At 39.1% G+C, this 27,888-nt stretch overlaps 1 protein-coding gene across 3 annotated transcripts; it reads left to right on the top strand.

The window, feature by feature from the left end:
- Nucleotides 1–637: 637 nt before the first annotated feature.
- On the top strand, nt 638–27,094 carry ECI2 (enoyl-CoA delta isomerase 2). Of its 3 annotated transcripts, none has more exons than XM_015619808.3 (11): nt 645–743; nt 11,262–11,451; nt 15,241–15,403; nt 16,670–16,768; nt 18,448–18,639; nt 19,440–19,509; nt 20,870–20,972; nt 22,520–22,640; nt 24,711–24,800; nt 25,619–25,762; nt 26,549–27,094. In XM_015619808.3, the coding sequence occupies exons 3-11, from the start codon at nt 15,296–15,298 to the stop codon at nt 26,702–26,704; spliced, it is 1,083 nt and encodes a 360-aa protein (XP_015475294.1). In that variant the 5' UTR covers nt 645–743; nt 11,262–11,451; nt 15,241–15,295; the 3' UTR covers nt 26,705–27,094. The 3 variants fall into 3 exon arrangements, with proteins under 3 accessions (XP_015475293.1, XP_015475294.1, XP_033367989.1); XM_033512098.1 differs by lacking the exon at nt 645–743 and adding an exon at nt 10,723–10,772; XM_015619807.2 differs by lacking the exon at nt 11,262–11,451 and having other exon boundaries at nt 638–743.
- Nucleotides 27,095–27,888: the final 794 nt, after the last annotated feature.

Below are 27,888 nucleotides of genomic sequence, written 5' to 3' on the forward strand. Positions count from 1 at the left end.
TGCACAAACCAGCCTTTGAAATAGGTTGTGATGTTGGGGGCTGGAGTCCTTGAAACTTGCCTGCAGAAGAGAGAGTAAACCAAAACAATATTCTTGTGTAAAAGGAAAAGAATGTAAACCTGTGTGTGCTAGCCAATAGTAGCTTGCTCTGCCCGCGGACCCTGTAAGACCCTATAAAAGGTGTGTTATTAATAGAAATAAACGGCATTCACAATTACTTCTGTGAAGACTGGTGAATAGCTGGCGGTCTCTCAATAATTATGAATAATTTTTTCACGGAAAAAGTGAAGACACTGGAATGGGCTGTCCAGGAAGGTAGTGGCGTCACCATTCCTGGAGGCGTTCAAGAAACAACTGCACTAAGTTCAGCTAGTTCACCTGCTGCCATGGTCTAGCTGGTAAAGTGGTGTTGGGTTGTAACTTGGAGCCGGTGATTTCAGACGAATCTGTGGTTCCAGGGCATAACTACGGAGCACTGCCACATACGGCAGTGCCCGCCTGCTTTTACCGACGGGACGGGGATTTACCCCGACCCCGCCCTCAGGCCGCCTTCTCCGCGGCCTTGGAGGCGGCTCCGTCCCCGGGCGGGGGCGGGCGGCCGCCACCGCCCGGCTGAGGGCCCGGCCCGGCGGGGCGGGGTTTTCCGTCTCCTCCCGCCTCCCGCCTGCTTTTCCCCTGGTTATGGCGTCCCCGGCCCTGACCTTCGTCCGGAGGCTGTGCTGGCGGTCGCTCTGCGGGACAAGGTGAGTGCCGATCTCTCCGGGGCTGCCCGGCGGGGCCCCTCACGGGGGCAGGCGGGCGGGCTTGGGCCGGGGGTGTCCGGGCCGGGGGCTAGGCAGCCCCAGCTGGCTCCCGCCGGGGCTTGGCGTGCAGAGCAGGTGCTGCCCTGCCCGTGCCGCTGGATGAGCCGGGCTGGCGTTCCTCGGATGGCCCCGGCGTTAGACACCGGGCCGGCCGCCGCTCTCATCCCAAAAATGGGGGAGGTCGCTTTCTGGGGACCCCTCCGGCCTTACCCACCACCCTTAAGAGTTTAAACGCAGCGTGGGACTGGGAAACCTATGTTTGATGCCTTGCTGAGGGGATATTTCAGCACCAGAAAAATTGTTGGTTAGGCTGAGGGTGAAGTATCCAAAACCGTACTGGAATGTGTAAAAGAGTGTGTGTGTGTGTTTGGGCCTTTTCTTGTTTTCTGCATTTTATCAGTCCCATAGACCATATAATCATGAATGGTTTGGGTAAGAAGGGAACTTAAAGTTCATCTAATTCCAACTTCACTGCCAGGGCAGGGACACCTTCCCCTGGACCAGGTTTTTCAGAGCCCCATCCAGCCTGGCCTTGACAAAACCAAGCTTAATTGTGTGTCCAGCTGATTAGGCCTTCTTGCTAAGACTTTTCTGGGTTTCCAAATAATCACACAGTCTCTCCTACACCTCTATTTATTACATATTGCTTTTAAGCTGTTTCCAAATAAAGTGTCAGTAAAATGCTTGTATATGAATAAGAATCACAAAGTATGCCAATTCATAGAATTTCCTCTTCCAATTATAAATAGCTTAATACTCAAGAAAAAGCAAGATGTGTTAAATATACTTGGTAAACAAGTTTCTAAATAGAATAGTGAAGCAGACATCATCATACAATAGATTTAAAGATGAGTGATACTCTGACTGGTAGCAACATTCAGATTTGACTGTTATAATGCACGCTTTCTTAAGTGAAATGCTTTTTCTCAATTATCCAGGTATGTCTGTTAAGCATGAGGGCATCTTAACCAGAAGACTGTAAGACATTTATGCATTAAACTGTAGTATTTTTCACCCAAAGCATTGTATGAATTCATTTGAAGTACGTACATGAACATCATAAGACAGAAGGAGAAACAAAGAGAATTGTGTGACTTCTTCCCTCATTTGAAAAAAAATCCCTAGGCAAGCTTTCACAGCTAAATAATATTAGTTTAATGTATCTAAATTGCTACAATGAGAGTGAGGGAAAGCAGTACTAGATTGGGAAAACACGTAAGAGACTTGCCTGCTGATGATCATTAGGCTGGTGGAGTCAGATGCGTTTGAAATGGCAAGATTCTATATGACATAGCAGTTCATAAATCAGCATTAATAATGGGTTCATGTTTTCAGTATTTAATCAGATATAATAAAGAAAAACAGCGCAGTTTTTCTAATGCTGGAGCACCAGAAGGGTGAGCTTTATTTTCTGTATTAGCAGTATGCAAGCAGAATTTTATTGAAGACACTGGCAACGTTGTGCCGGTGAACTTAGGAAGCATTTCTTGCAGTCTAAACTTGGAAAAAAAAGAGTCATATCCTTGGACCACTGAAAGAAAGACTTGTATAAATATAAAGGCAAAATGCAAGAATTGCTCTTGCTTTGTTTTGGTTTGTTTGTTTTTCTAAGCAAGACATAATTCTTTCAGATGTGGAATTTTGGGTTCTACGGGCTCTTCTTGCCCTTCCCTGTTGCAATATATAATTCAAGCTTAAATGTTTAAATTTGTCTGAGGAGGGGGGATGCTGATGCAAATGCACATTCAGAAGAGTCTTACTGGGGCTGTATGCATTTGATGGTCTTTGCATTCAGATCTTTGGGGCTGGAGGCCCCACAACACCACTGCTGTGAAGCCATATATGCACTTAGGGCAGGCCAGACCACTGGGTGCCGAATGCTTGCTACTGGAAAACGTCCACCTGTGCTGTCCTTGTTTTGGGGGTTTCCTTTGGGCTTTGCAGTGCAATCCCAGTGCTGAATGCCTGTCAGTGGCTGGAGGACATCTCCCAGTTTTGTGTAGTCTAGAAGGGATCTGATTTGCATGTGCCAAGCACAACTCGGGAGAGTGGAGTTGGCAGCAGCTCAGAGACTTTCTCCAAGAGCACTCTCCTGGTCAAGACAGTAACAATCACACCCAAACTTCCTAATGTGTTCCTTGGTACACGTATTTCAGCAACTTTAAAGGAGGTCAGATCTTTTCAAAGACCAATTTCCCACGAGCTTTTTTCTCAGAAAAGCCTTTTTCATAGGAGCACTATTAAAGGCTGAACTGGATTTCAATTTACTTTAGGTAAAGTAAATTGAAATCCAGTTAATTTTCTCTTACATTGTTGGCTTCTCCTTGCTTCTATAGCCTTGTTGGTCTCTGTGCCTGGAATACTTCCTGCTCACAGTAAATCTCTACTACAGTATCTGGTTTTCAGCTTGGGAGACAGAAGTCTTTAGAGTTCAAGTTTACTTCCATCTGTCTCTTGAACAGCATTCCAAATCTCCTCTTGTCATCCCCTCATCGTCTTGTGACAAAACATCTGGATGTTTACATCCCACCCACATGGCAGGAGCTCAGGTGTTCCAGCACAGTACACAACAGTTCTTATTCAGTCTCTGTAGCCTTTTTATACTTCTGCCTGGGTGTTAATTGATCCTGCTCCCTGAATTGCTTACTGTTTACTTAGTAGTGCAGTTGCATTTGTTGGTCATTATATCAAGCACTCATTAATATATTTATGGCAAAACAGGATGTTATAACCCTTTCATCTTTTCCTTTATCTCTCTCTGACTGCAGACCAATAGACCCACAGAAAAGAGCTATGGCTCTTTTCTGCCTTGCCTCCCACTAAGCCAAGTCAGATGTAAAGTCATGGGTCTTTAGGGCCCAGAAGCGTGGCTTTGCTATGAAACTCTGCTTTTAATGAGGAAGCTGCTCCACTGAGGGCAGAGGAAGAACTGATCTCTTGCAGCTGAGAGATTATTTCTTGCTTCATCAAACGAGTGTGCTCGGGGGCCTTCTTCAGTTAGAAACAGCTCAGTATTCCAGGTCATCCCCTGAAAAGACTTCTTGATTGTATTAATGATGTATCACCTGCATCACAGGTTTTTGTTTGCTTCTTTTTAATATGTGAAGAGCACATAAATACATTTTTCCACTGCTACAGACATGCAGTAAAGTTTCCTGCATTTGAGGAGAACTGTGGATACCAGCACACCCAGCGGTCATGTAAGCCTTGCCTTGTGGAAAACCTCTTTGAGGCTACTGCCATCCTGGAGGTGATCACTAAGTCTAGTGGTATCCCCTTTTCCATTCTGTTTCTTTTAGGAGCTTTGTTCTGGTGTTCTCATCTGGCTGAGCAAAAAGGGCACTATTGCCTTTTCACTCACTTTCCCCCTACCAGGCCCTAGTTCTGTATTGTAGCAGCTTTCCTTTTTTTTTCCTGCTGCCTACTGTCATCCCTAATCTAATTCCCTTTACAAGGAGGAAGAATGGATTTTTGTAGTGTTGCTCTCAAGTAATAGATCAGACTATATTTTTAAAAACCCTGTTTGCTAACATTCCTGCGTCTCTGTACCAAAACCTCTGGTGCTAGCAGTAAAAGTTGCCTTTATGCCTGAAACATTTCCCCAGATGAAGACAATGTGGGTCTTGTTTCTCTCCTGATCTCAGTGAGGAGTAGGCAGCAGGTGCCCTGTAGCCTCCTGAACATCTGCCTGCCAACTTCCCCACCCACTAGCAGCTGATTGGGAATTCATCCTGGCTCACTGACATGGGAAATGTGTCCACATATGAGGGTTGTGTATTATCCACAGTACAAAACACAGACCCTGATCCTACACCAGGGAAGCCCTGTGGAGTATGTTTTTTACTCCCGGTCTTACACAGGCTCTTGCATTTTAGTTTCTGACTCTCTGAAAGTTGTGCCTCTTGGTGCTGTATTTCAGACTGCCCTTGTACATCTTGCTCAGCTCTTTGCTATTCCCTATCAGCCAACATCTTTTTCTGTGACAGATTTCCATTCATCAGCTCTCCTTGGCTTGTGCTGGATTCCGTAGTGCTCGGGTACTCTGCTCTGCTGCTCTTGCTCAAGATAACCATGCTTTATCTTCTTTGCAAACTTACCTTTGGCAGGTCAGATCTGTAGTTCTAGTTGGTTTTTTTAATCTGGGTTATGTGGGCCACCAGAAAAGCAAGCAGAGCACATATCTGCCTTTATTATAAATCTGTTTTTTCCCTAATCTTTTCCCTAGTCTTTTCTGTCTTGGTACAAGTCAGTAGGAAGTTTAGAGAGCTCATCATACTCTTTTTACTTTTAAGTAAAAAGATTTAATTTTATTAAAGATTTAATTATTAAATTATTAAATTAAATTATTTAATTTTATTAAAGATTTAATTTTATTAAATTTTACTTTTGATATTACTTTTAAGTAGTAATATTTTTTTTTTGTTTCTTATATTGAAGAAGCTACCTTCTTTCCTTTATTGAAACATTGTGCCATTTGACTTTTGCACTAGGTTTTTGCAAAATACTGGTAAAATCAGCTTCCCCTAGCATTTGTAAGGTAGCTTTCAGAGTCTCTCAGAAAGACTCTTCATACCACCAATGGTTCTTGAAATTCTCCTTTTCTTTAAGGGCCAGGATTCTGAAACATAGTTTACACTGTGCTTTGAATATTTGACTTAAATAGTCAGAAGAATGAACAACAAAATGAACAACTAAATCTCCTAATGAGAGGCTTTCTCTGCAGATACTCATGTTAATTGCAGGGGTTGCTACATCTTGTTTGCTCATGCTGGTTTACCAATACAATTTAAAAGACAAAAGGTAATGAGATGATTGGCTAGTTTTCCAGAAAAGTGTCTTGGTAAACTTAGGTCCTTATGTAGGCACACTCTTAAACTGTGTTGAGTGGAAATACACACAGCAGTTAAAATTAGCAAAATGTAATCCAAAGCAGCAAGCTATATGTAATTGAGGTGGATTTCACAGTTCATAGCCAATATCAAGCCAAGGTGTCTGGAAGCCCTGAGGTTGGGTTGTCATGGAACACAGCTTTCTGAACAATCCCAGTTCTCTAGGATTCCCTTCACATGTGAGATGTTCCATCGTTGTGGTCCTTTTCTGGTCTCTTTCCAGTATGACCATGTCTCTTGTACTGTGGAACTTGGGACTGGATTTAGTAATTGAGGTGTGGCCTCACCAATGTTGATTAGAAGAGATTCCATTCTTAAATGTGAATAAAAATTATTTATTGAGGATCAGAAATACTGTGCTGTATGGATTCTTTGCTGATTCTTTGGCCCTCCAAAAGAGTGGCTACTGTGTTTCTGGTAAGGTGTTCTGATAATATTTTTTCTGGTATACGGGGTATGTAGTTTATAGAATGGCAAATAATTCTTGAATAATTTGGTTCTTAGAAGCTAACCATTAAACAGGGTAAATTTTTAATTTCAAATGTGCTGTCATTTCATACCATGATACACATGCTTGTAAAATGCTTGCTGCTTCAAATATGTCAGTATAGTCAGCCTGCTTCTGAAACAAAAGAACCCGTTCAGTTTTGTGTTGATTTTCTTAATTGCCAGTACGGTGCCAGATGCAACACACTTTTATTTGGAGGAAGAACTTCCAAGTTATATGGGTTGTCCACCTCTTTCCCAGATCAGTAATTCTTCAGGATCTCCACAATGACAGCAGAAGCCAGTTTGACTCTGCCTGTGTTGCATCCCCACTTTTAACTGGCACAATTCAGCAAAATTCTCTGATCTCTGTCTTGGGAGCTGCTGCTTTAGGTGCAGTCTTCTAAATGCTATAATTTAAGCTTTTTACACTGTCTCAGTGAGACATGATGTGAAGTCCCTTGCTGTGTGTGTATTTCCATTTCAGATTATCAGATTTTTGTTGAGTAAATTGCCCCTGGTCTTTAAAGACCTGTTAAAAGCCTGTTGGTCTGTTTGATTGTGGGTGCTGGAAATACTGACAAAACCAAGAGCACTGTGCTACTCTATGTTTAGACCTAAAGTGTTTAATTCTAAGGTGTCTGAAAGAGATCTAGATTTGGGCAGAGTAAGCCACTGGCAAGTACTGCTTTGTTACTGTTTTGTTCAGTATTCTTTTTGTCCACCCCTGTTGTATCTAGGTGTCATGGATTCGGGAGAGAAAGAAAGCCTCAGACAAAATTTTTGTTTTCTTTCACTAACTCAGCTGCATTATGAGGAGTGTCAGTGGGTGTTCTGATGTAGGTGGGAGCTGCAGGAGCTGCTTGTATCCATGTCAAGAAACCTACCTATGTTTGCCGTAAGCCATTAATACTAAAGTCTACGTTTTCTTGCTTTCCATACAGCCAACAAGATTTGTCCCTGCAAGCCAAATCAAAATGGCTTTTTCCTTTCTCCATTAGCAGCAAAATGATTTTGAGTATTTGTTCATATCTTTTTGTTAAGCCACCTTGGATAAGGGTGTGTAAGGAATGTATTTGAGTTTGCTGCTCTCCAAATGCTGCAATAAACTCTCAGTGATTCTCAGCAAATGTCACACGTATGAGTGTTGCAGCTCTATATTTTTTCTTCTAACGTTCTTATTTTTAACTTTGGAATGTTCTTCAAAGGATATCTCTGTAAATCTCCCGCTTTTAGAGATGTCTTGCATGGGCTGAGCATATACAGAAGGTTCTCTCATGTTTTATTAATTCACCATGTCCAGTCAACTTAAGTCTACTGGAAAGAGAGATTGTGGAGTTTTCAGGAGATGATCATAGTGTCCCTCCCAGCAGCTGTGATGAGAGCATAAATAAATTAAAGCTGTGCATGTACAGAGCACAAAGATCAGACCATTTCATATTTCAGTGAATGGTAATCTAGAGCCTTCATTCTTAGCTATTCTATAATATTGAAAAAGAAACTATCAAGCACAGCTGAGCCACTTGCACTAAACAACAGTGATTCAGCACTTCAATTTGCCAACAGACACATAATTATCCTCTAGTTTTTATATGTCAAAACAGTGTAGGAGTGTAAAATACTAAAAGCTGATAAGCTCATTTCTTTCTGTTTTTTCAAGTAGCAGTAAGTAAATTGTTTATAGAGCATTTGAACGGATGTTTTCTACTAGTTAGATACATTGGAAATATGAGAACACTGGAAACATTGCCTAATAGCAATAAATTTTAGTTACGCCATGCTGCGGTCTAGTGAGGTACTGCCAGGGACTGTGCTGGTGGAACAGGAAGGGATAGTTTCCTTACATCTTAGGAATTCTTTTAGAAAGGCTGAAGTTCTGTCGACTGAGTCATCAACTCTTTCATGGTGTTGCCATGGTTAATAAAACTTAGTATTTCCCCGGATGAACCAAATGCATTGATTTCTAGAGAATAACTTTGATGCTGATAAGATCCCATGGATGGAACAAGGACTGTGAGCACATGTGCAGGAACTCTGAGCAAACAGAAAACAGCATTGTAGCCAGCAACTATTAAACTAATTTATTAAATGCTTGTAACAAATTTGTTCTCTAACATGCTGTGGTAAGATCTGTATCTCAACCTTTTGTGCCCCACATTGAGCATCAAAAAGGACTGTTGTGGTTTAACCCCAGCTGGAATACCATGCAGCCACTTGCTCACCACCTCTCTTCTCCTAATGGTTACTCCACATTTCCCTGTATAAGAGAAGAAACTTTAAAGGACAGACCTAGTAATAAAAACCTGAAGCAATTTGCCTTCATTAATGTAAAAATTGTCAAGCTGAGATTTCTTTTAATATTATAATGTCACTGCCTGCTACACAACTCCTATTTGTAAGAAAATCTGTCTATAAAATTTAAAGAAAAAGTGCTTTGCAGCTAAAAGTCAAACAGCGGCAGCGGGCATCATTGATTTGATAGGCACACATGACAAAGTAATTCAGTAGCAAGCAAAGAAAAAAAAAAGACAATCTGGAAGAACTATGTGGTGAGAAGTGTGTATAGTTAAATTATCTGAATTTCTTTGGGAACAGCCTGTAATAAGATGGCATAAAGAAAGAAGGGAATGCTTTTCTTCTACAGCCAGAAGAAACTACCCAAAATTTATCTGTAAATTTACATCTACATTCTCCATAGCTCTTCTCTTTCTTTCTTTCTTTTTTTTTTTTTTTGCTCCCAACAGCAAAGGAGCAATGAGTGTTCCAAACATGTCACAGGATGCTCAGTTTGCTTTAGCATTTTCAGGTGCCTCTTCCTTTTCCCAGCTCAGGTCTAGGTAGCTTGTATGGGGAGAATAACTGGAGAGATACAGCAGAAATGAACCCTCTCCACTTTAAGCAGTATGGGGAAAGCTCCTACATTGCTGTATAAGTGCTTGGGCTATGTGAAAAATTTGAGTCCTTAATGTTACATTATTATCTGTTTGGTTTCAGTAGAATGTAACCAATGGCATGATGAATGAGAAGTTGGGGAACCTGCAGATTAAAATTTTCTAATCATTTTTATGTTAACAGCATAGACAATAGCTTCCTCTTGTCAGCAAAATTAAGTGAAGTACAGCTTTAAATTTAGCGCATCCAGAAAATACTGCACATAAATATGGAAAATGATAAATATTATTTTCCTGGTTACCAAGGAAGCGTGGTACTGCTAATGCTTTGCTCATTGTCATTATTTGGTAATTAAACTTTCGTTATTTAATCTTGTTAGAGATTCTGATATGAAGTCTTGGGGGGGGGGGTAATGAGAGGAGTTGATGTGTCAGGTTAAGTTTTCTTTTTCAGACGGTTCATTCATTTTCTCGTGGTTATAGTTTAAATACAGGTCTATTCCCCTCACACTCCTCATTTCTTAACAGTTGCTACAATTTCCAGCCGTGACAAGCTTTCCCACCAGCTCTGCTCCTGCGTCCCTTGATGTAGCTGAACTAATGATCCAAAGTTGCTGTTCCTTCTCCAGATCCCTCTTCCCCTCCAGGGAGATAAATCAGGATAATTTTAAGGGAGGATCAAAGTGAGAGAAATACTGCTGAAAGAAGGGGAATGAAGCCTGAAACTGGTTGGAGTGGTACTGTCCAGGCACCAGCAGGCAAGGACTGCCCCAGTGACCTTGGCAGGGAGCACACGTGGTTCCTCACTGTGGATGGATGTGTCCCCACAGCAGGAGGACAGGGAGCAAGGAGGTCTCATTTGGTTGCTCTCCTCCCGTGTGACTTCACAGCAGCCTCAAAGAGCAGCACTTGCTGGTGCTGGGGAGCAGGTGAAGCTCTTGGGATAGGTTTTAGGCTCCTGAACCTTGTAGAAAAATTGGAGGTGTGGCTGGCACCTGCAAATCAGGTGTGAGCTGGGCTGGGAAATGTGCTGTCTCTTCAGGGATTCAGGAGAGGTGTGCAATCAAAGCTTGCTTTTGGTTATAACCAAACACTGAGAACCTTGAGGTTTGTGGGAATTGATTGCTTTGAGTCATAACTAAAAAATTCAACAAAAACCAACCCATACAACTCTTTAAATAGCAGTAGCAAACCAGTATTTAATTTAATTTTCTTTTAAGATGGAAAGAAGATGGGCAGAAATAGTGGCACTTTATAATGCTGTAAAACTTTGTGTGGAGGAAATGGGGTGGTTACTGTGCCCTTTGCTGTTCTGCATGAGGAATGTGTGGAAAGAGCAATGGAAAAAATGACAGCACCTTGAGACAGCGATCATGGCAAAGAAGGGATATTGTACACATGATCTGAAGTATTACACATAATGGACAAAAGATGTTGCAGGACTCCTCCAAGTGACAGTTTAATGTGCTTCTTGCTTCTGTCTAACAACGCTTCCTGTTCTTTTTCTTGCTTGTCTCCCTAAAGCTACTTAAAATAATGTAAAATGAGCAATTTCCATTTCTGTCAAGAGTTTTAAACCCATGTATATCTAGCACCACCCGCTGCTTTTAATCCTAATAGGATTTTCTGTGTGCTTTATTTCCCAGGGATCTACTAATGTTTAAAAGAAAACTTGTACTAAGTAAATAGAAGATGGATTTCAGGTATATCCATCCCTTTCTTTTGCTGAATGTGTCTGATGTTTCCCGTGCAAAGAGATCTTTTGACTTCTGGTTAATCTTATGAGGAAACTGCTATGTTGCTTTAAAAGTTCGAAAGTGAGCAGTCAGTATTTTACAAAATATTGGCATTTTAAATTACTTTGAAGTCCTTATGCAAGTGACAGAAATACACAGGAGTGGCCTGCCTTTAACAGGCTTTGCAGTCTTTTTTGTGAATAACAGAAACAGAGAGAAATAACTTTCATTGTAATTACGGTCCTAAATTTAAGAGATATTTGGATGTTTATTGGGAAAAAAGACATTTAAGTGAACAGGTAGAGGGACTAGGATGAATGATAAGCCTCCAGGATATCCTGAATGACTGAATGGCAACAAAGAAATGTCTGAACCAAGGGAATAAATACGAAATGATTGTCAGCCTGAATGTTTCAGGTTCAGACAGTGATGCCCAGGATTTATTTCTTTTTCCAGAGCGTGCAACTTGCGAAGTCCCCAGTGACTGGTCTTGCAGGAGAGCGCAGGCATTTGTCATGGACTTTGACTGCACTGCCAAGTTGTGAATCCTCTTACTTCTGTCTCTCTGGTGGGAGCTGGAATTTTACCCAGCTGGGGGAGGTTGCCCAGCCCTCACCACTGTTCTGTGGGTGCCGCTACAGCAAAGGTAATTTGTAGTAGTGGGGCAGTGGCAGCTAATTGCCCACAGGGTGCAGGATAATAAACAGGCAGCTTTTTGAAGGAAATTATTTAGCTTTGTTGCAGTGAGTAGATGAGAAAGAGAAATACAGACGGGTTTTTGATTGCCTTTCCTAAGCTGTTTTTTCTGGTTGGATTTAAAGCTTGTACATCAGGTTCCAGGCTCTCTGCCTGCCTTGCATGGCTTCCGCAAAGTCTTGTGTGGCCGCTAAAGTGGGGCATGGATTTGCTCAGTGAGGGACTAAGAAAGACTCGGTGTCACAGCAAGGGAGCAGCAGATGGAGGGAGGAAGTTGTTGCATGCTGTACTGCTGCAGCCTCTCCTGTTCCTCTGTCCTTGGGACTGGCATGGCACCACTCTGCAGGGCCAGAGGTGGCAGCGCTGCTGTGTGTGCTGAGAGGTGTGGCGTGATCTCCTCCCTCTGCGTGATCTACTTGGGATCAAGGAGATTTCTTACTGCTGCTTGTGTGTGCCTCTGAAGAATGAAGTCCTGCCCAAGATGAATTAATTGTGAAGCAACTTAATTTTTCCTTTGTGTTTTCATCATCTGTTGTTATTTTAGTAGAGAAATCATAGTAATTGGCTTAGCCTTAGTGTATCGAGAATTGATGAGCATCTCTGATGTGTAGGAAACGTCTGTAGAAATCAGAAGGCATAAGGAATGGGGTGGCTCATCAATGTCCTGCAGAGAATTGAGCTACAAGCAGCAAGGAAGAATGAAAGATAAAAGGCCTTTTTTTATAAGCAGACTTTAATAAACACCTAAGTTGCACAATTTCCTATTACAAATCAGTAGGTAATTAGGAAAAGAAGAATGAAAGATTAAGTATTTGAAGTGGATAGATAACAGTTTTACCCAAAACATTTAACTAAGAAGCAAAAAGTGAATATAACCAAACAGCAAAGTTCCTCTGAGCCTGGAAGATCATTCCACTTTTCCCCAGCCAAACTTTTTGATTCACCTAATAGTTTTCTCATCATCTTCTAACTTGTCTACTTTGCATTCCTTAATAAGGAAGAGAAGTGTAACCTGCTTAATGCTAAGAAACTAATACCAAACCAACCTTAACCATAAATATGTGTGTACATACCTTCAGACCAGCAGCTATGGCATCCTCCTCTCCTCAGCTGCTCATCCTCAACTTTTGTTAATTTATGATCATTATCAAATTGTATATAAAATAGATTATTAAAGCCTTTTTATGACACTGACCACAGCCAGGCTGAAGTGAAGACCAGATTTTCAAACATGGTGTAAATCCAAATCTCCATTTTTAAGCATGGCATCTACCTCAATCACTGCTTAGACTGACAAGAAAATTTGTAGTAGATGTGCAGATCATCTTGTGGACAGTAGCATTCCAGTAATTCCAAAGATGGCTAGCAAAGTTGGAAGGAAAAAAAAGCCAGACCGAAACAAACAACTACTCTTCCTTCATTCTCATTTCTTCTTCCTGTAAATGTGACTTTAAAACACGTTTTGAGAATAGGAACTGAAACTGTCATGTTCTGGGACTCCAGGACAGACTAATGAAAGAGATGCAGATAAAAATCTTGTATCCATATCCATTTAAGTGCATTTTTTCCTATTGAAGCTATTTTTAATGCTGGAAATGGAGTCCACAAGTTGGCTAAATAACCTCCTGGCTATTTAAGGGGGATATATTTTAATATTTTATTTTACAATATATTAAAATATATTTTTAAAATATAATATTTTCGATTATTAAACTTTGACAGAGTCATCTGAACACACTAGCTTGAGTGTTGGTTACAGTGAGGATTGTTAACCCTGTGTTTGTCTGGGTGACCTGCTATCTTAATAGAAGCTTTAAGTTGATCAGCTGAAGTAGAAGGACTTTCTGTTCCTGCAACCTTTTTTGATAGCCTATACCAAACCTAGATAGGTTTCCTGCTACTAGCATAAGATTTTGAAGCAAATTTTGAAATCCTTTCACTTTGAAAGAAATTCTGTATGTAACAAAAAATACTTTTTCCATGTCTGTCATTCAAACTTGGTATCTCCAAAATATCAGAACTTAGAAGAAGGGCTGCAATACATTAAACCAATAGGTCTTACAAATATATTTACATCATCTATCTACATAAAATGAAAGAGGAATAAAATTGATGGGAAACAGTTCACATTCTTCACACTTTGTGCCTGCAACTTTTAGGCTTTCAGCAGAAAATACATTTTCTTTATTTTAAGCAATAAGAGCAATGAGGATATTTTTGAGGTAGGCAGTAGAACATCTTTTAAATTCTCATTAGGTGTGTATAAAAAGGCAGAATTTCCATGATTTTTAAATTATTGCCTTGTAACTGAAAGATTAATATTAAACTGATTAAACATTCTGTCAGTCTCCCTTTGAGATACTCATTAATTTTTCAAATGAGACTGATTATAAAATGTATCATATATGATGTTCTAACATGACAAGTGTGTCTGTAAGTTAGAATAGGGAAAGTTGCGCCTTTTTTCTTTTTTACTAGAATAGAGAAGAAAGGTTAATACATTAACTTAAAGCCAACATTTTAAAAATAGTAAAAATGCTTAACATATATTGCAATTTAACAACAACAACAAAAAAAAGCTGTAACAACATGCTTTTGCCCTCTTGAGAAATAAAAATTGCAAGACTTCTTGGCTTTTGATTCCAAACTTTACTGAAGTAAACCTGATTTTACAAAGTATTACAGAATTGGGTTAAGTTTGCTACTTTTGGGGGAAGTTTAATGGAACTGCCTTGTTCTGGTGGGAAGTTGTTCTCCTAGAATATTTTGACTGCCTTGTTTTTTCTCAAGCATCTACGAGTTGCTTTACTGACAGTCCTTTTCTGAAGTACATTTTGAAATTAGTCTTCACCTTTGCTGCCCTGAAAGGAGAACCAGACTTTCAAATTTAAGTGTTTCTAGCTAGAAGCACACACACTTGAAAAGATCATGAAGAGCGGACAGGCTGCGTACTCATCTTAATTCAGGGACATAAAAAGCTGCTAATCATAGAAACATTTAGGTTTGAAAGGGCCTTCAAATGAGATCTTCAAATCCAACCATTAACCCAGTATTGCTAAGTCCATCACTAAGCCATGTCCCCAGATGTCACATAGACACATCTTTTACATACCTCCTGGCATGGTGACTGCTCCCTGGGCAGCCCCTTCCAATGCCTGACCACCCATCTGGATTTTAGGATGATTTTCTTTGCTACTGGTGCAACTTGAAGCTATTCCCTCTCATCCTGTCAGTTGTTACTTGTGAGAAGACACTAATCCCCACCTGGCTACATTCTCCTTTTAGGCAGTTTTAGAGAGTGACAAGGTCCCTCTGAGCAGCCTTTTCTCCAGGCTAAAAAACCCCATCTCCCTTAGCTGCTCCTCATAGGATTTGTGCTCCAGATCCTCTGCCAGCTTTGTTCCCTTCTTTGGATACATTCCAGCATCAAAATGTCTGTCCTGTAGTGAGAAGCCCAGAACTAAATGCATTATTCAAGGCAATGACTATAAGGGGATGAGATTTAAATAATTAATAAAAATCAGAAATTTCCAAAGGTTAATTATATCACAGCAAAAGCAAACTTCTTAAGCAACTGTCTTGTGACTTTTTATATCTTTCTTGTTGTTGTTATTTTGATTAGTGTTGTATGTAATGTTTCACATTTACTTTAAATGTCTTAAAAAACAGTGTGTTTGTTTCTCCTCTAGTCTTTCACAAAAATCAAATAATGGGATTTTTTTTTCCCACTTACCCCTAGGCCAACACAAGCTGTTTGCATTCCAGCGATTCACCTGCACGTGACTGCAGCCACCATGCAGGTCAGCCAGAAGGACTTCCAAAAGGCTCAAGAACAGCTGAAGCTTTTGAAAAAGGATCCTGGGAATGAAACTAAATTGAAACTCTATGCCCTGTTTAAACAGGTAGGCTTGACTTGACTTACTTTGTTTGGTAAAGAGCATTTATAACCTGAGGGGATAGGCCTGTAAATTTTATTTAAAATACAGGCTGTTCAAATGTATTGTGTGTTAACAGGCTCTTCATTTTATGTGCTCAAATTGTATTCCTGAAATGTCAGCCCCTTAAAATGCCTAAATTCTAAGGGAAGCCAAACCTGTTTTTCACATGCTTTGACTAGAAACCTTTATTCAAAGAAAGAAAGCAAAATTACATCCATTGTGTGATGCCTTCCATATACGAATATTGATTCAGCTTTGGAAAATGGTTTATGCCTAAGAAAAAAAGAGTAGGCTGAATGCTTCCTCTTAAATTTCTTATATTACATGCCCAGATGACTGTAGATATAATGGTGCTGACATTTCAAAGTTGATTTCTGGGGGTTTTTCCTCTCTTTTTTTTTTTTTTTTTTTTTTTTAGTATGGTCATTGTAGGTTTTGTTTGGGGTTTTGTTTGTTTATTTTGAATTCAAGGAACTGTCCATCTGCAGTTCGAGTGAAGGTTATTCTTTATCACAGTATGAAAGGAGACCTTTGCAGAAATAGCTTTATATTCATAGCAGGCCTTGTATTGGTATTTCAGGAAGTATTTGTGGAGTTGAATTGACTGCAGGATCAGTAGAGGCTGTGGCTTATTATGTTGAGGAAGGCAATCAGTAACACGTTTAAAAAAACCTTAAAGACAGCTGATGGTTCCAGGTAGCTTTATTAATAGTAGTGAGCTCATAAATGTATTCTTTCTTCTTTCTTTCCTGACTCACACTTGAAATATTTCTTTCCAATAGTTTATTTTTCTTCGGAAAAACTGATCATAGAATACTTCAGGATAGTTCAGACTGTTGCAGTTCAGCTTGTCCAATGCCCTTGGTCATAGCAGGCCAACTTTGAAGTAAGATCCAAATTAATAGATCCTATTCAATGGTCTCTTCACACAGCTAACAAGTTTAGAAGATTCTAACATTGAGGCAGGACAACTTAACATGCATGGTTGTTTTGGAAACCAGTCTCTCATACTGAGTAGGTGCTTCTGGAAGCCCAATGCAATATTAGAAATAGCAGACACTGAAAACCTCATGGTATGTGGACTGTCAGAATATTATCCAACCAGTATTCCTTCTCTCTCGTAGTTGAATTCTGTGTCCTGATCAGTTAAGTATTCAAAACAGTCATCATCTTTTCAGACCATCTGAACTTTCATTAAAGGCTTAAATGTCTGTTTCTCTCTCTTTTCAGGCTACTGAAGGTCCCTGCAATGCTCCAAAACCAGGTATGCTGGACTTTGTCAAGAAAGCCAAGTGGGATGCATGGAACTCCCTCGGCAATTTGTCTCAGGTGACAAAACCCATAATTTGACTTAGATACTTTGTAGATTACTCTATCTTGAAGTGCCTGGTCTTTAAATGAATGGCTGATGACTAAAAATATTACATGCTAGTTGAACATCTCTGCTTCAGCCATCAAAATGTTTCCTACTGTATTCCTCAATCACTTCACTGCTTCAGTGTTAGGAGATTTTTTTTTTTTTTTTTTTTTTCAGTGTGTAAGCCTAGTTCTACATTATTACTGCCAGCTTGTATCTGTGTAAGAGAACTTGCGTGGTGACTCCTGATGAAAATAGTGGTTTTTTGTGTTATGGTCCATTCTTCTCTTTTCTTTAAGAAAGATGTTAAGAAATATTCTCAGTTCTTACAACAAAACACAAATCTCTGAATTCAGCATATTCATAAGTTTGCCATTTAAAAAAGTCAGTCCCTTATGCTGTTGACTAAAAGCCAACAATACTAAAAAAAAATTGGTGTATTGAGAGCCTCTCTTCATTCCTTCTTTCTCAATATATCTTGATATTTTTAGTATCTTTCATAACCTTTAGAGAAGTCAAGTGAAGCAAGCAAGGAGAATAAAGATGCAGAGATACATAAGCATTCCTTTTTCATGCAGGCTTTAGTAAGTCTGACTGCACAGAGCTGCTGTGGTTTCCTCAGCTGCTATTAAATGAAGAAAACAAGATTTTCAAATTAGCTGTTTCAGTGCTGCATTAGGCCTGCTGCTCAGTAGTAGTTGCTGAGCTCAGTCAAAAAGATTCTTTAATATAGAGGAGGGGTTTTGTATTTTTCTTTTTTTTCTTAAAGAAAACACTTGCATAATTTCATGAATATAAGATACTGTTCTGCTTTGGCTTTCTTGGGGTACATTTTGATCTTATTTTTAATTTGTGGTTTTATTTTTGAGATGGCCCTGCAGCTTTTAGGACTAGTCAAGAAATACTTAAGGAAAAGAATTAGCTCCTCAAGTTAGTGGAGAGTGGATAGACAATTTCATGTGATGCTCATTATGGATTATAAAATTGTTCAAAGCCACTTTCAAGCCAATAAGTTCTAACAACCAAGTACTTTAAATTCTTTTAAATTACTGCTTACTTTAGAAATAGGGAGACAGGATTCTTTAGGCTTCTGTGTGTCATGTTAGTGCTAAATGAAAACTATTGTCTTCAAGCAATTTTATAATGCCATAAGATCCATATCAGTGCTCTTATTTTCAACAACACATATTCTAAAATAAAAACTTCTGTTGGAGAAATGTCTGACTGGAAAGAAGAAACAAAGGATCCATAGAAATGTGTAAATGCTGGGAATATGACAAAGGTCTTTCTGGTAATTTTAATCATGGATTGGGGCACTCTTCCAGCAAAATAAATGTCATCATCCCAACATCTATGCTGTTTATTTTATATATCTATTGGTGCTGCCTTTAAGGTGACTTGAAGCATGTTCTGCAGTGCTCAAATACAACATGTTCCCCATCTCTCCCCCCCTAACTGGAATATAACAGAGATTTTAATTTTTTTTTCCTGAAGCACTCACCTTCCCCTCCACTCAGGTACCCATTTTATTAGTACTCTAATTTCAATTTTAGCTTTTCAAATCTTGTGTGTGTTATTTTCTTCTTATTTTTTTTTAAGTATTTTCCCCCTTTTTTTTTTCTTCCCTATTTTTAAATTTCTTTTATTGCAGGATGATGCCAGACAGAAATATGCTGAACTTGTCTCAAGTCTGGTCTCTGCAGAATCTGCTAGCCAGAAGAAAGAGGCTTCTCCAGAAGAGGGCAGACATGATGGCTATGAAACTTTAATAGTTACTACCAAAAACAATATCACAAAGATAATGTTTAACCGACCTGATAGGAAAAATGCCATCAACCATCAGGTAATGAAATTAACTTGGGAGGATTAATGATTTTTTTTTCATTCTGGACAAGCTACTTTAATCTTTAGAGTACTTACTACAGGTTCAACAGAACTGACTGAAGCATGGTGGTCTGAATTTTGTGAGGGATCAAAAACAGCCAAAGGAATAAATATCCAGTACAACATGAAATCATTCAGCTAAAATTTTACAGATTAGGCTTTTCCGTGTCTCTTGATTCCTTTCAAACTTAATGTAGGATTATGGTCTACACTAAATTAAAATGGCAAACTGCAGGAAGGCTGGCCTGTGTTTGGATGCAAGATTTGTCAGCTGTGTTAACAAAGCATTTGTGCAGCCTTTGGCTCAGCACTGCTGCATGTATGTGTAGGTGATCTTCAGTTTCCCACAGTTGTCTTCATGAGTAATGTTCTGTTGGAAGCATCACAATCATCCTGATTTACAACTGCAGAGATACCAGAGCAGGGTCTTCTTAACCCCACTGCTGCTAAGGCCTAAGTATGTTTTGTCCACTTGAACTGCTGTACTGAAATTAGCTGTTTCACATCAGTGCTTGTTTTTCCAAAGGACCTTGTATTGTCCTTTATATTTGCACTGCAAGTTTGAGTATTGCAACCATGTGTCTTTATGGTCAGAAGTACTTCACATGGAATAGCAAACTTTCTGTGCATGACAAATTCTTCAGCACCTAAAAGGATCATAGTTAATCTGTCTCTTGAGTTCCTTGTTGTCAGTGTCAATCTCATCTTTGTTCTTTTGCAGCATCACATTTATACTTTGTTGATTTTCCTTTTATGCAGATGTACAGAGAAATTATCAAAGCACTTGAAGAAGCTGGAAAAAATGATTCTACCATAGCAGTTATTACTGGTATGTTTTATGTTGTACCAAGGTATAGTACTGACATGAAATACCTACCTGTGTTTTAGACTAAGGTAAAATTCAGCGAGGAAGTTCTTTCCTCTGTTATAGACCAAAGATTTTCCAAAATGTTTTGGCAAATTTTCTTCAAGCTGGTTTTAAATTCTTAAGAAAGCATGCTGTTACATCAAAACATTTTTCTCAGCTGAGTAGATGGACATGGAATATTCCTAAGGGCTTTATTATTTTTGAGTAGCTACCTGTCTGGCCATCCTCATTGTAGAAAAGTGGCTTTTTAGGAAATCGGCCAAAACTTGAATTTTGGCTTGCAGCTAAGTAGTGTGAATTCAAGGTGAATTTGGGCTAGAACCTGTTTACTCTGGGGTAATTTCTTGCAAATTCTTCTCCGCTGTCTGCTTTACCAACACCTGGTTCCCATTCCCAGGATGCTAGATGTCCTTTCTGTAGCAGTTACTGTGCACCACATCCCTTACAGGATAAGAAAGGTGATTCACACAACTGAAGCTGAAAAGTCTAACACATTACATAGCTGTGAGTCAATAGCAAACACCTCTGCAAAACCTTTCTGTTCCTTTTCACACAGTGAATAAGAGCACTGCAGTGTAAAGTAGGTCCCATGCTGTGAATGTCCTCATGGAACATAGGGAGATTTAGGCACTTGAGTCATGCAGTCAGCTTTTAAATGCTTTTTGCTCTTTTGGTGGTGCCTCAAACTGACTTACAGATTGAACACCAGCTTATCTGTTTTATTACTGATGAACCCATCTTCCAGTACAGTCATGTTAATGCAGTGCTGTCAGTCTTATCCTTAGACTGCTATGCCTTCTTCTAAATAGATCATAAAAAATGTGGAACACTACTACATGTTAAATAGGTTATTCTGTCTACTTTCAATTTCTTCATCCATTTTTGAAGGTGGGTGAACGGAGATGCATCAACTTACATTTCCATTGTCCTGTTTAAAAAAAAGTTTCTCACATCTAATTGTTTGAAGGACTGCAAATTGACAGAAAAAAACCCTGAGGAAGTGTGGAGGGGGAGAAATAAAATATTTTTTCCATCTTACAATTACAGAAAAAAAAAAAAAAATTAATTTCCCCCATCAAATATTTCACAACTAACGTTCTTTGGCTTTTTACTGATTGTTTTTTTCAAGAAATTGACAGTGAAAACTTACTTTTAAGCTCTAGATGTTCTTTAAGATATTGTGTATACTTGGAGAAAATACCTCCAATTACTTAATGTTATTAGACACTCGGGATTAAATTATTTTGTAAATATAATAAATGAAAGCTTCTCTTTCTACTCAGAAACCATTGCTGCATTTACTCCTATGTGTTCTCTGCAGGAAATGGAGACTACTATAGTAGTGGAAATGATCTGAATAATTTCACTAATGTCCAGCCTGGTGAAATGGAGAAGATGGCAAAAGATGGAGCAGTATTACTCAAGTAGAACATCTTGCTTTCATATATGCATAAGTTAATGCAATGGGAAAAATACAATTTGCAGGCATTGTTAGAAAACACGACACCAGAGACCCAGTTATGCTACAATTCATCTATTTGGGTGACTGTGTCTAAGGGCTCACCATGTGCATAAACACAGAGATCATGTGGGAGGAAGTGGTATTAATTGTATGAAATTAATACATTAATACTAGAAGTACAGTGATGCTAAAATCTTGATTTCCTTAATTAGTTCCCAAAGTACATACAGATACAATGACAAAAACATTATTTTAACTGTATGAAAAAATTCTGGTGTTTACACTAGCAGGAAAAGCCAAAATACCTTCACTGGCAGACTTCTTTGAACAGAGACAGGTGTAACGAGCTTGTTCAAAATTGCCCAGTTCTGGGATCTTCGTTCTGCCTTTTAAGTTTTAATTTACCTGTTAAATGAGTTTATTTTCTAAGGCCAAGTAGATCAGGGATATCATCTCACATAAGGGTCTCTTTTTCCCTTACTTAGGCAGATTTTGTCTTCTCTTTTACTTCTGTATGTGTTAATTGCATCAGAGAGATGCTTGCAAATTGCATTGTTTCCTTAGGCACTTGCAACTGGTGGAAAAGCTAAAATACACAGAAAATCAGTGGTTTTGGTTTATGTTTTAAAAATGAACTGCATGTAAAGTACTCAGTTTTTACAGCTTTTACTTGGGTGGGCTGTCTGTGGATCACAGTTGCCCCTCCAAGTGACAGTGATGCAGTGTGAGCCTGTTGTGAAGATGTTACTCACTGGTACTTGGCAAGTGTTCAGCCTGCAGTGTTTTGTAGGATGTTCAGCACAATCCAGGGTCTCCTGTGCCTTATGCTCTTTAACCTTGCTCTTGGGAGAAGCCTGTGTTTCCTGGGCTGTTACTATTACACAGGCATAGTGCTTCACCACAACCAATGCACAGAGATGGCAGAGGAATGGAGTTCTTACAACACTGTTCTCTTTTGGAAAATGTTTTCTTTTGAGAATGCATTTTGCACCTCTTGGATGGAGAAGCAGCTGTCAGATGAAACAAAATGCTGTTTCTCAAACCTGTGCAGAAGAGCACTAGGGGATTCTGTGTTGTGGTAACATCACAGTGGTGGTGCCTGTTGGGGCTTCGCTGCAGAACAGAGTCTGTGAAGGGAATTGCTATCCCATGGGTGGAGTTGGGATGGATGCGTAGGCAGAGGGCTCTTGTCAGTGAGATGTATTCAGCAACTGTAGCTGAAGAGGAAAACACTTCCATAACTTGATCACAGGAGCTAGGAAAGCTCTGCTGACATGTACATGTTTGATTCTTAGTTGCTGAGGAAATGCAGCTTTTTCAATTAGTTCTTATTTTGTCAGAATTCATTTCTGAAAGACTCAAAAAACATACATTACATAGTTTCTATCTAGCTCATGGATTTTGTTACACAGTGTCTAATCACGTGTTCTGCAATTTGTTTATATTGGATGAAAAAGACTTGAGATGTGTGTCTTACATCTTGCATCTTCTGCTTTCCCTTCTCTCTAGAGAGTTTGTGGGCCATTTTATTGATTTTCCTAAACCACTGATTGCAGTGGTAAATGGACCAGCTATTGGAATCTGTGTAACAGTCCTTGGTTTGTGTGACCTTGTCTATGCTTCTGACAGGGTAAGTACTTTACATGGCCTATCCCAACACAGTCTTAAAGCCTCTTTCTGCATTAAATATTATTTGATTTGGGCTAATCTGAAAGAAAAGAACACTTCAGAAAAGTCTTAAGGGTTTGTATATCACATCAAGGAACACCTGCCTATATTAATAACCAGCACAGGGGTGAATCAGCCAGGTTAGTTAATGTGCATGGAATTTCCCGTGCTGTAGTTATGCTTATCAAGTTACTGATTCCAATTTAGAGGCTCTTGCTAAGAGCCCCTCCTCTAAGCTGGTGTGAAATGGTATTTGTAAGCCCCCATCTAGGTGTGAAAGGGGGAGAAGTTTATTATGGCATGCAAGTTCAGTAACTGGCTGAAGTAATTCATTACAGATCATTGATGACTGTGTCACTCCTGACATGTGCTTGTATAATGTGCATGACTTAGTCAGTCAGTTATGGCCCATAGATCTCTTTTTTTACTTGAAAAATGTTGGCTTCTCCTTCTTTCACCCCTCTCATCTGCTCTTTTTATGCTACTGGGTGAACCTGTTTTCCCTTCCTCAGTTTAAAAAAAATCTATATTCATTGTCCCTTAGAATAACTTTAGCCATCAGTGTATTTAACCTGTTAGATATACCTCAGGTTTACCTTCTCAGTCTTTTCCTTTTTTTTGAGCTGAACAGCTGCCATTTGTTCAGCTTTTCCTCATGTGGCCTGCAGTCACATTCCTCAGGACTCCTTCCATTTGCTCTGTGTCTCTTTAAGCATAGTGGTACAAGCTGGACACATCTCTCCAGCTCCTGTGTTACTGACGTGAAATGGAGCAGAGAACTTCTCCACATTCTTCAGGCTGTATATCTGATTTGACATCCCACTGTGTTGATTTACACACTTGTGATCTGATCTAACACCTGGATCTCTTACTGCAAAGTTGCCAGAAAAAGTTTTCCCTATTGTATATCACATGCTACGTACCAAGTTCTTCCTGACAAACTTTAACTTGTCCATTGGTAGTATCTTCTTACTCATTACTCTCAATTTTATTAAGACTATTTGGAATTCCAGTTACTTCCCCTTAGCATATCATCTCCTTATACCATGAGTTAGTATAGATTTAGTTGAAGTTTAATCCAAACACGCACAAAATGTTTTGTCCTGTTAACATTATCCTCCTTTCTTGAATGGCTTGAACTTCCTTTTACTGGTTGTATATATAATCATTGATAAATGCATCTTAATTTTTCCTTGTGGTTTTTTTTTTTTTTAATATCTCTGCATGCTTGTATTAGTTGCATACATGTTGTCTGCCATAGTTTTTACTTTCTGTATATTTGTGTTTAAGGTCCATGGCAAGCTCATTATTTAGAGTCTGCTAGTGCCTTCCTACCTGCACTGGGACAGCTTTTGCTTGAACCCTTGGTAACAGTTCTTCGAAGATTTCTATAGGATCTAACCTAGCCTTTCACTTAGATTATCCTTTGTGACAATTTTCCTATTAACTTCAAGTTTATTGAAGCCTTTTCATAGATGATTGTTCTCTGTTCTAACAGATTGTTCACTGTTCAGTTCTAACTTGCAATTATGGTATTATTTTGTATGACTTCTTGCTGCATTTCTGGCACAGTCTCTTTTTAGATTTGCTTAAAAGTTGGTGAAGGAAGATTCAGTGACTTGAATATTTCAGAAGAATAAACTTGGTGTGCCTTCAGAAAGGCAAAAATGCTTTTTGCCTCCTAAGTTATTTGGAATATGTATTTAATAACTTTTAAGGCAAATATGAATTGGCTTTCTCTAAAGATTTTGCACATATATATTAGTTTCTCTAAGTGCTGTATTCAAATAATATAACTTAATCAATAGGGTTGTTGGATGTAGGAATGGAATTAGTACCAAGTTGGCTCTGAGGTGCATTGAGAGGATGAAGCAATGTTACCAGATGGTGTTTGAAGCCTATTATGGTAATAGTTCAGATGTGTTTGGTGAACTCTCAGTAGAATATTTAAAATTAAAATTAAATCCTAGTACTTCAGTTCCGTGCTCTGATGTAAGGTTTCCTTTGTTTTGTTCTTTTTCTTTTTTTCCAGGCTACGTTTCACAGCCCATTTAGTCAACTTGGGCAGAGCCCTGAAGGATGTTCCTCTTACCTGTTTCCAAAAATTATGGGCTTAGCCAAGGTAAGAATGTCTGCACTGCCTGTGGGATCATCTGACCTTGGTGTGTTGGTATCCTCTGAGTGTGAGAGCAAGTGTGGTCTTCTGTCCATACTCTTAATTTCTCTATCAAGTCTAGAAATAAGGAAACTAAATAATAGTAAAAAAAAAATAAATGAGACAGTAGAATCAATTCATTTTTCTCAGAAGAGCAAAAATCCTTTTTGCTTCTTTTGATATCCCACAGAAAAAATCTGGGTAGTTTTAAATACTTACCTGACATTTCATGTATTAATATAATGTATTTTTTTGGGCAGGGTTTAAATCTATAAAGAGCAGAAGCTTCATAGAAATCCAAGTACCAAGAGTAGTCCGTTCAGTGAGACACAGCCTGCTAGTACATGTTCTAGAAATCCTGGAGTCACTGCAAAAGTGAACAAACACATTTAAGATGAGGTAATTTCAGACTGCAACCTTGGAGCTCTGCTCAGAAAGACATGTACTGTCCTAGTGAACAGTAGGAACTGTAGGCCAGTACCTAGTGATGAAGCCCAGGGATTGATTCTGGGTGTGAAACTTGCTTAACATCTTCATTATGGCCTGGATGATGGGACTGAGTATCCTGCTTGAGCAGGGCCTTTGAAATAGACAATATCTGGAAGTTCCTTAGTAGTAGTAATAATAATAATAATAATAATAATAATAATAATAATAGTTCTTTTCAGAGGGCAGATATTAACAAGCAAGAGAGTAAAATGACTATGTGGAAGCATGCAGCTTCCCTGTCAGACAACTCAAATCTTGTGTCTTGTTGAATCACACTTTTTTTTTTCCATATATAGGCAAGTGAGATGCTGCTTTTCAATAAAAAGCTGACTGCAGCAGAAGCCTGTGCCCAGGGACTTGTGACTGAAGTCTTCCCTGACAGCACTTTTCAGAAGGAAGTTTGGGCAAGATTAGAAGCTTATGCAAGCCTCCCCAAAAATGTCAGTATTTTTAATTTTCTTCCACCTTGTAAGCCTGTAGCATTCCCAATTCTTCTGCCAAACCTATCCTGTCACTTGGTTTCACTTCATCCTTAATCAAAGTAATGAGGCTCAATATATTTTCCTTCAAGCACAGATCTGTCCCCCTGCTGCTGGGAAACAGATCCTTCTTTGCTACTGTCTGCATCTAAGGCAGTGCACTGTCCACAGAGTTGCAGTGGCCGATTAATCCACCTGTGCAGTGTCTCTGTGAGTGCCTTAGGTGGCTTCTCTTAGGTTTTTATTTTTCCAATAGATTGTATTTAAGAATCTTACCACTAGTTCTGCAATATTATTATAGTGTGTGCACTCTGGGTACTCAGGACACTGGGTGGCTTTAATTTCTGCTGAACTCTGTCCCTGCTCCCTAGTTTAGGATTTGCACTACTGAAGTCATGGTGGTCTTGTGTTACCTTGGACAGGGGGAGATGTCTGTGCCAGCAGCTGATAATGTGGGTGGCATTTGACACTGCAGACAGTTGAATGGGTTTTGTTTCTTTTGCCCATCTACTCTGATTATGAGCACTCATGGGACTACTGGTTTGCTTCCCATGAGCTCTCTCCACCTTATTAGCAGTCTGGGGAATTAAATGCAATAAATACTTCCATCAAAAAGGTGGACCAAAAGCTAAGAGATCTGATGTTAATGCAGTTGGGTTAGGATTCCAGTGTGGGTTTTGTATTATTTTCTGAAGCATCCAAGTATAGAAAACTTACCTTTCTAACGTTCCTCTCTTTCTCCTCCAGTCCTTGGCAGTGTCCAAGCAGCTGTTACGAAGTGTGGAAAAGGAGAAGCTCCATGCAATCAACAGTAGAGAGTGTGAAGTGCTGACGGAGAGGTGGTTGTCTGATGAATGTATAAATGCTATTGTCAGCTTCTTCCAGAGGAAACCAAAACTCTGATCTTCACCAGTAGAGTATTTCACCATCTGGCAGTAGCCTAATCTGCCCTCATCATTAGTAAGCTTCCTCATCAAATAGTAATTCTTACACCTTTTCATGTGGTGTATCTCTGCTCTGAGTACTAGGTTAAACCTGGTTCCCAACATTAATACACTGTTATGTGCCTTGGATCCATTATGGATATTTGGGGAAAAAGGTTCATTATTCTATAGGCATCAGTAATGTTGCTGAATAATACTAAAGCAGATTGTCTTCCAAAGAAGCAAGAGCTTCTATAGCATTCTGTTTTGATTGCTCTTCAATAAAGATCTTATGAATGATTCTTTTTATTTGTCTGTGGGGAAAGAAACACTGTATTAATGAAAAAATAAATAGAAATGTTTAATTACTCTTGCAATGATTATTATTCTTTCTGTGACACATCTTGAGTGAGAGGGCAAGTAGTTACTTGGGAATTAATTGGGAGCCCTATTAATGTAATAATCTTACAAAAAAGAATTCACTTGACTTCACATTCAACTCAAAAGATGTTTGTAGCTTTGCAAGTCTAATCTCCAATGTGTTTTTCCATTTTTTGCCTCATATGACTCCTTTTCTGGGGAAAAGTGTGATGTATTTGCTTTCTTCATGGGAAAATGCAGCCCATGATAACCTGTTGATGGATGAAATAGCAGAAACAGGGATGCCTTGATCAGTAGATGCCAGCACACCTCTTACAGAAATGGGAGATAAACCACTGCTCTCTGTGAGTAATGAGAATAAATCAACATTACCCCTAGGGAATGGAACTCCTGTGTGGTTTCAGGTAACTTTTGGCAAAGTTAAATCAGTGTCTCAGATAACTTAGAAAACTTATAACTTTTATGTTCACAAAATGTTTGGTTCAAATTAGCATCTTTAGTAATTTATACACATTTTATAGTGTCTGGTATTAAGAACAGTGAAGTCTGATGACTCTCTTATGACAATTTCTATTTACCCCATACCACAAAGCAGCAACTTTGGATCATTTCTTCTGGATTACGGTAATTTATTTATTTTATCTATTAGAATTAGATGGTGAGAATTACATCAGTGTTCCTGAATGTTCCCTTCCAAGGTATCACTGTCAGATGGTGCACATTTTTGTAATGGGGGTGCAATGTACAGTAGGATTCAGGTCCTGCTCAATGCAATTATACACA

The sequence above is a fragment of the Parus major genome, chromosome 2 (assembly GCF_001522545.3).
Source record: "Parus major isolate Abel chromosome 2, Parus_major1.1, whole genome shotgun sequence".
In the NCBI taxonomy this organism is placed as follows: domain Eukaryota; kingdom Metazoa; phylum Chordata; class Aves; order Passeriformes; family Paridae; genus Parus; species Parus major.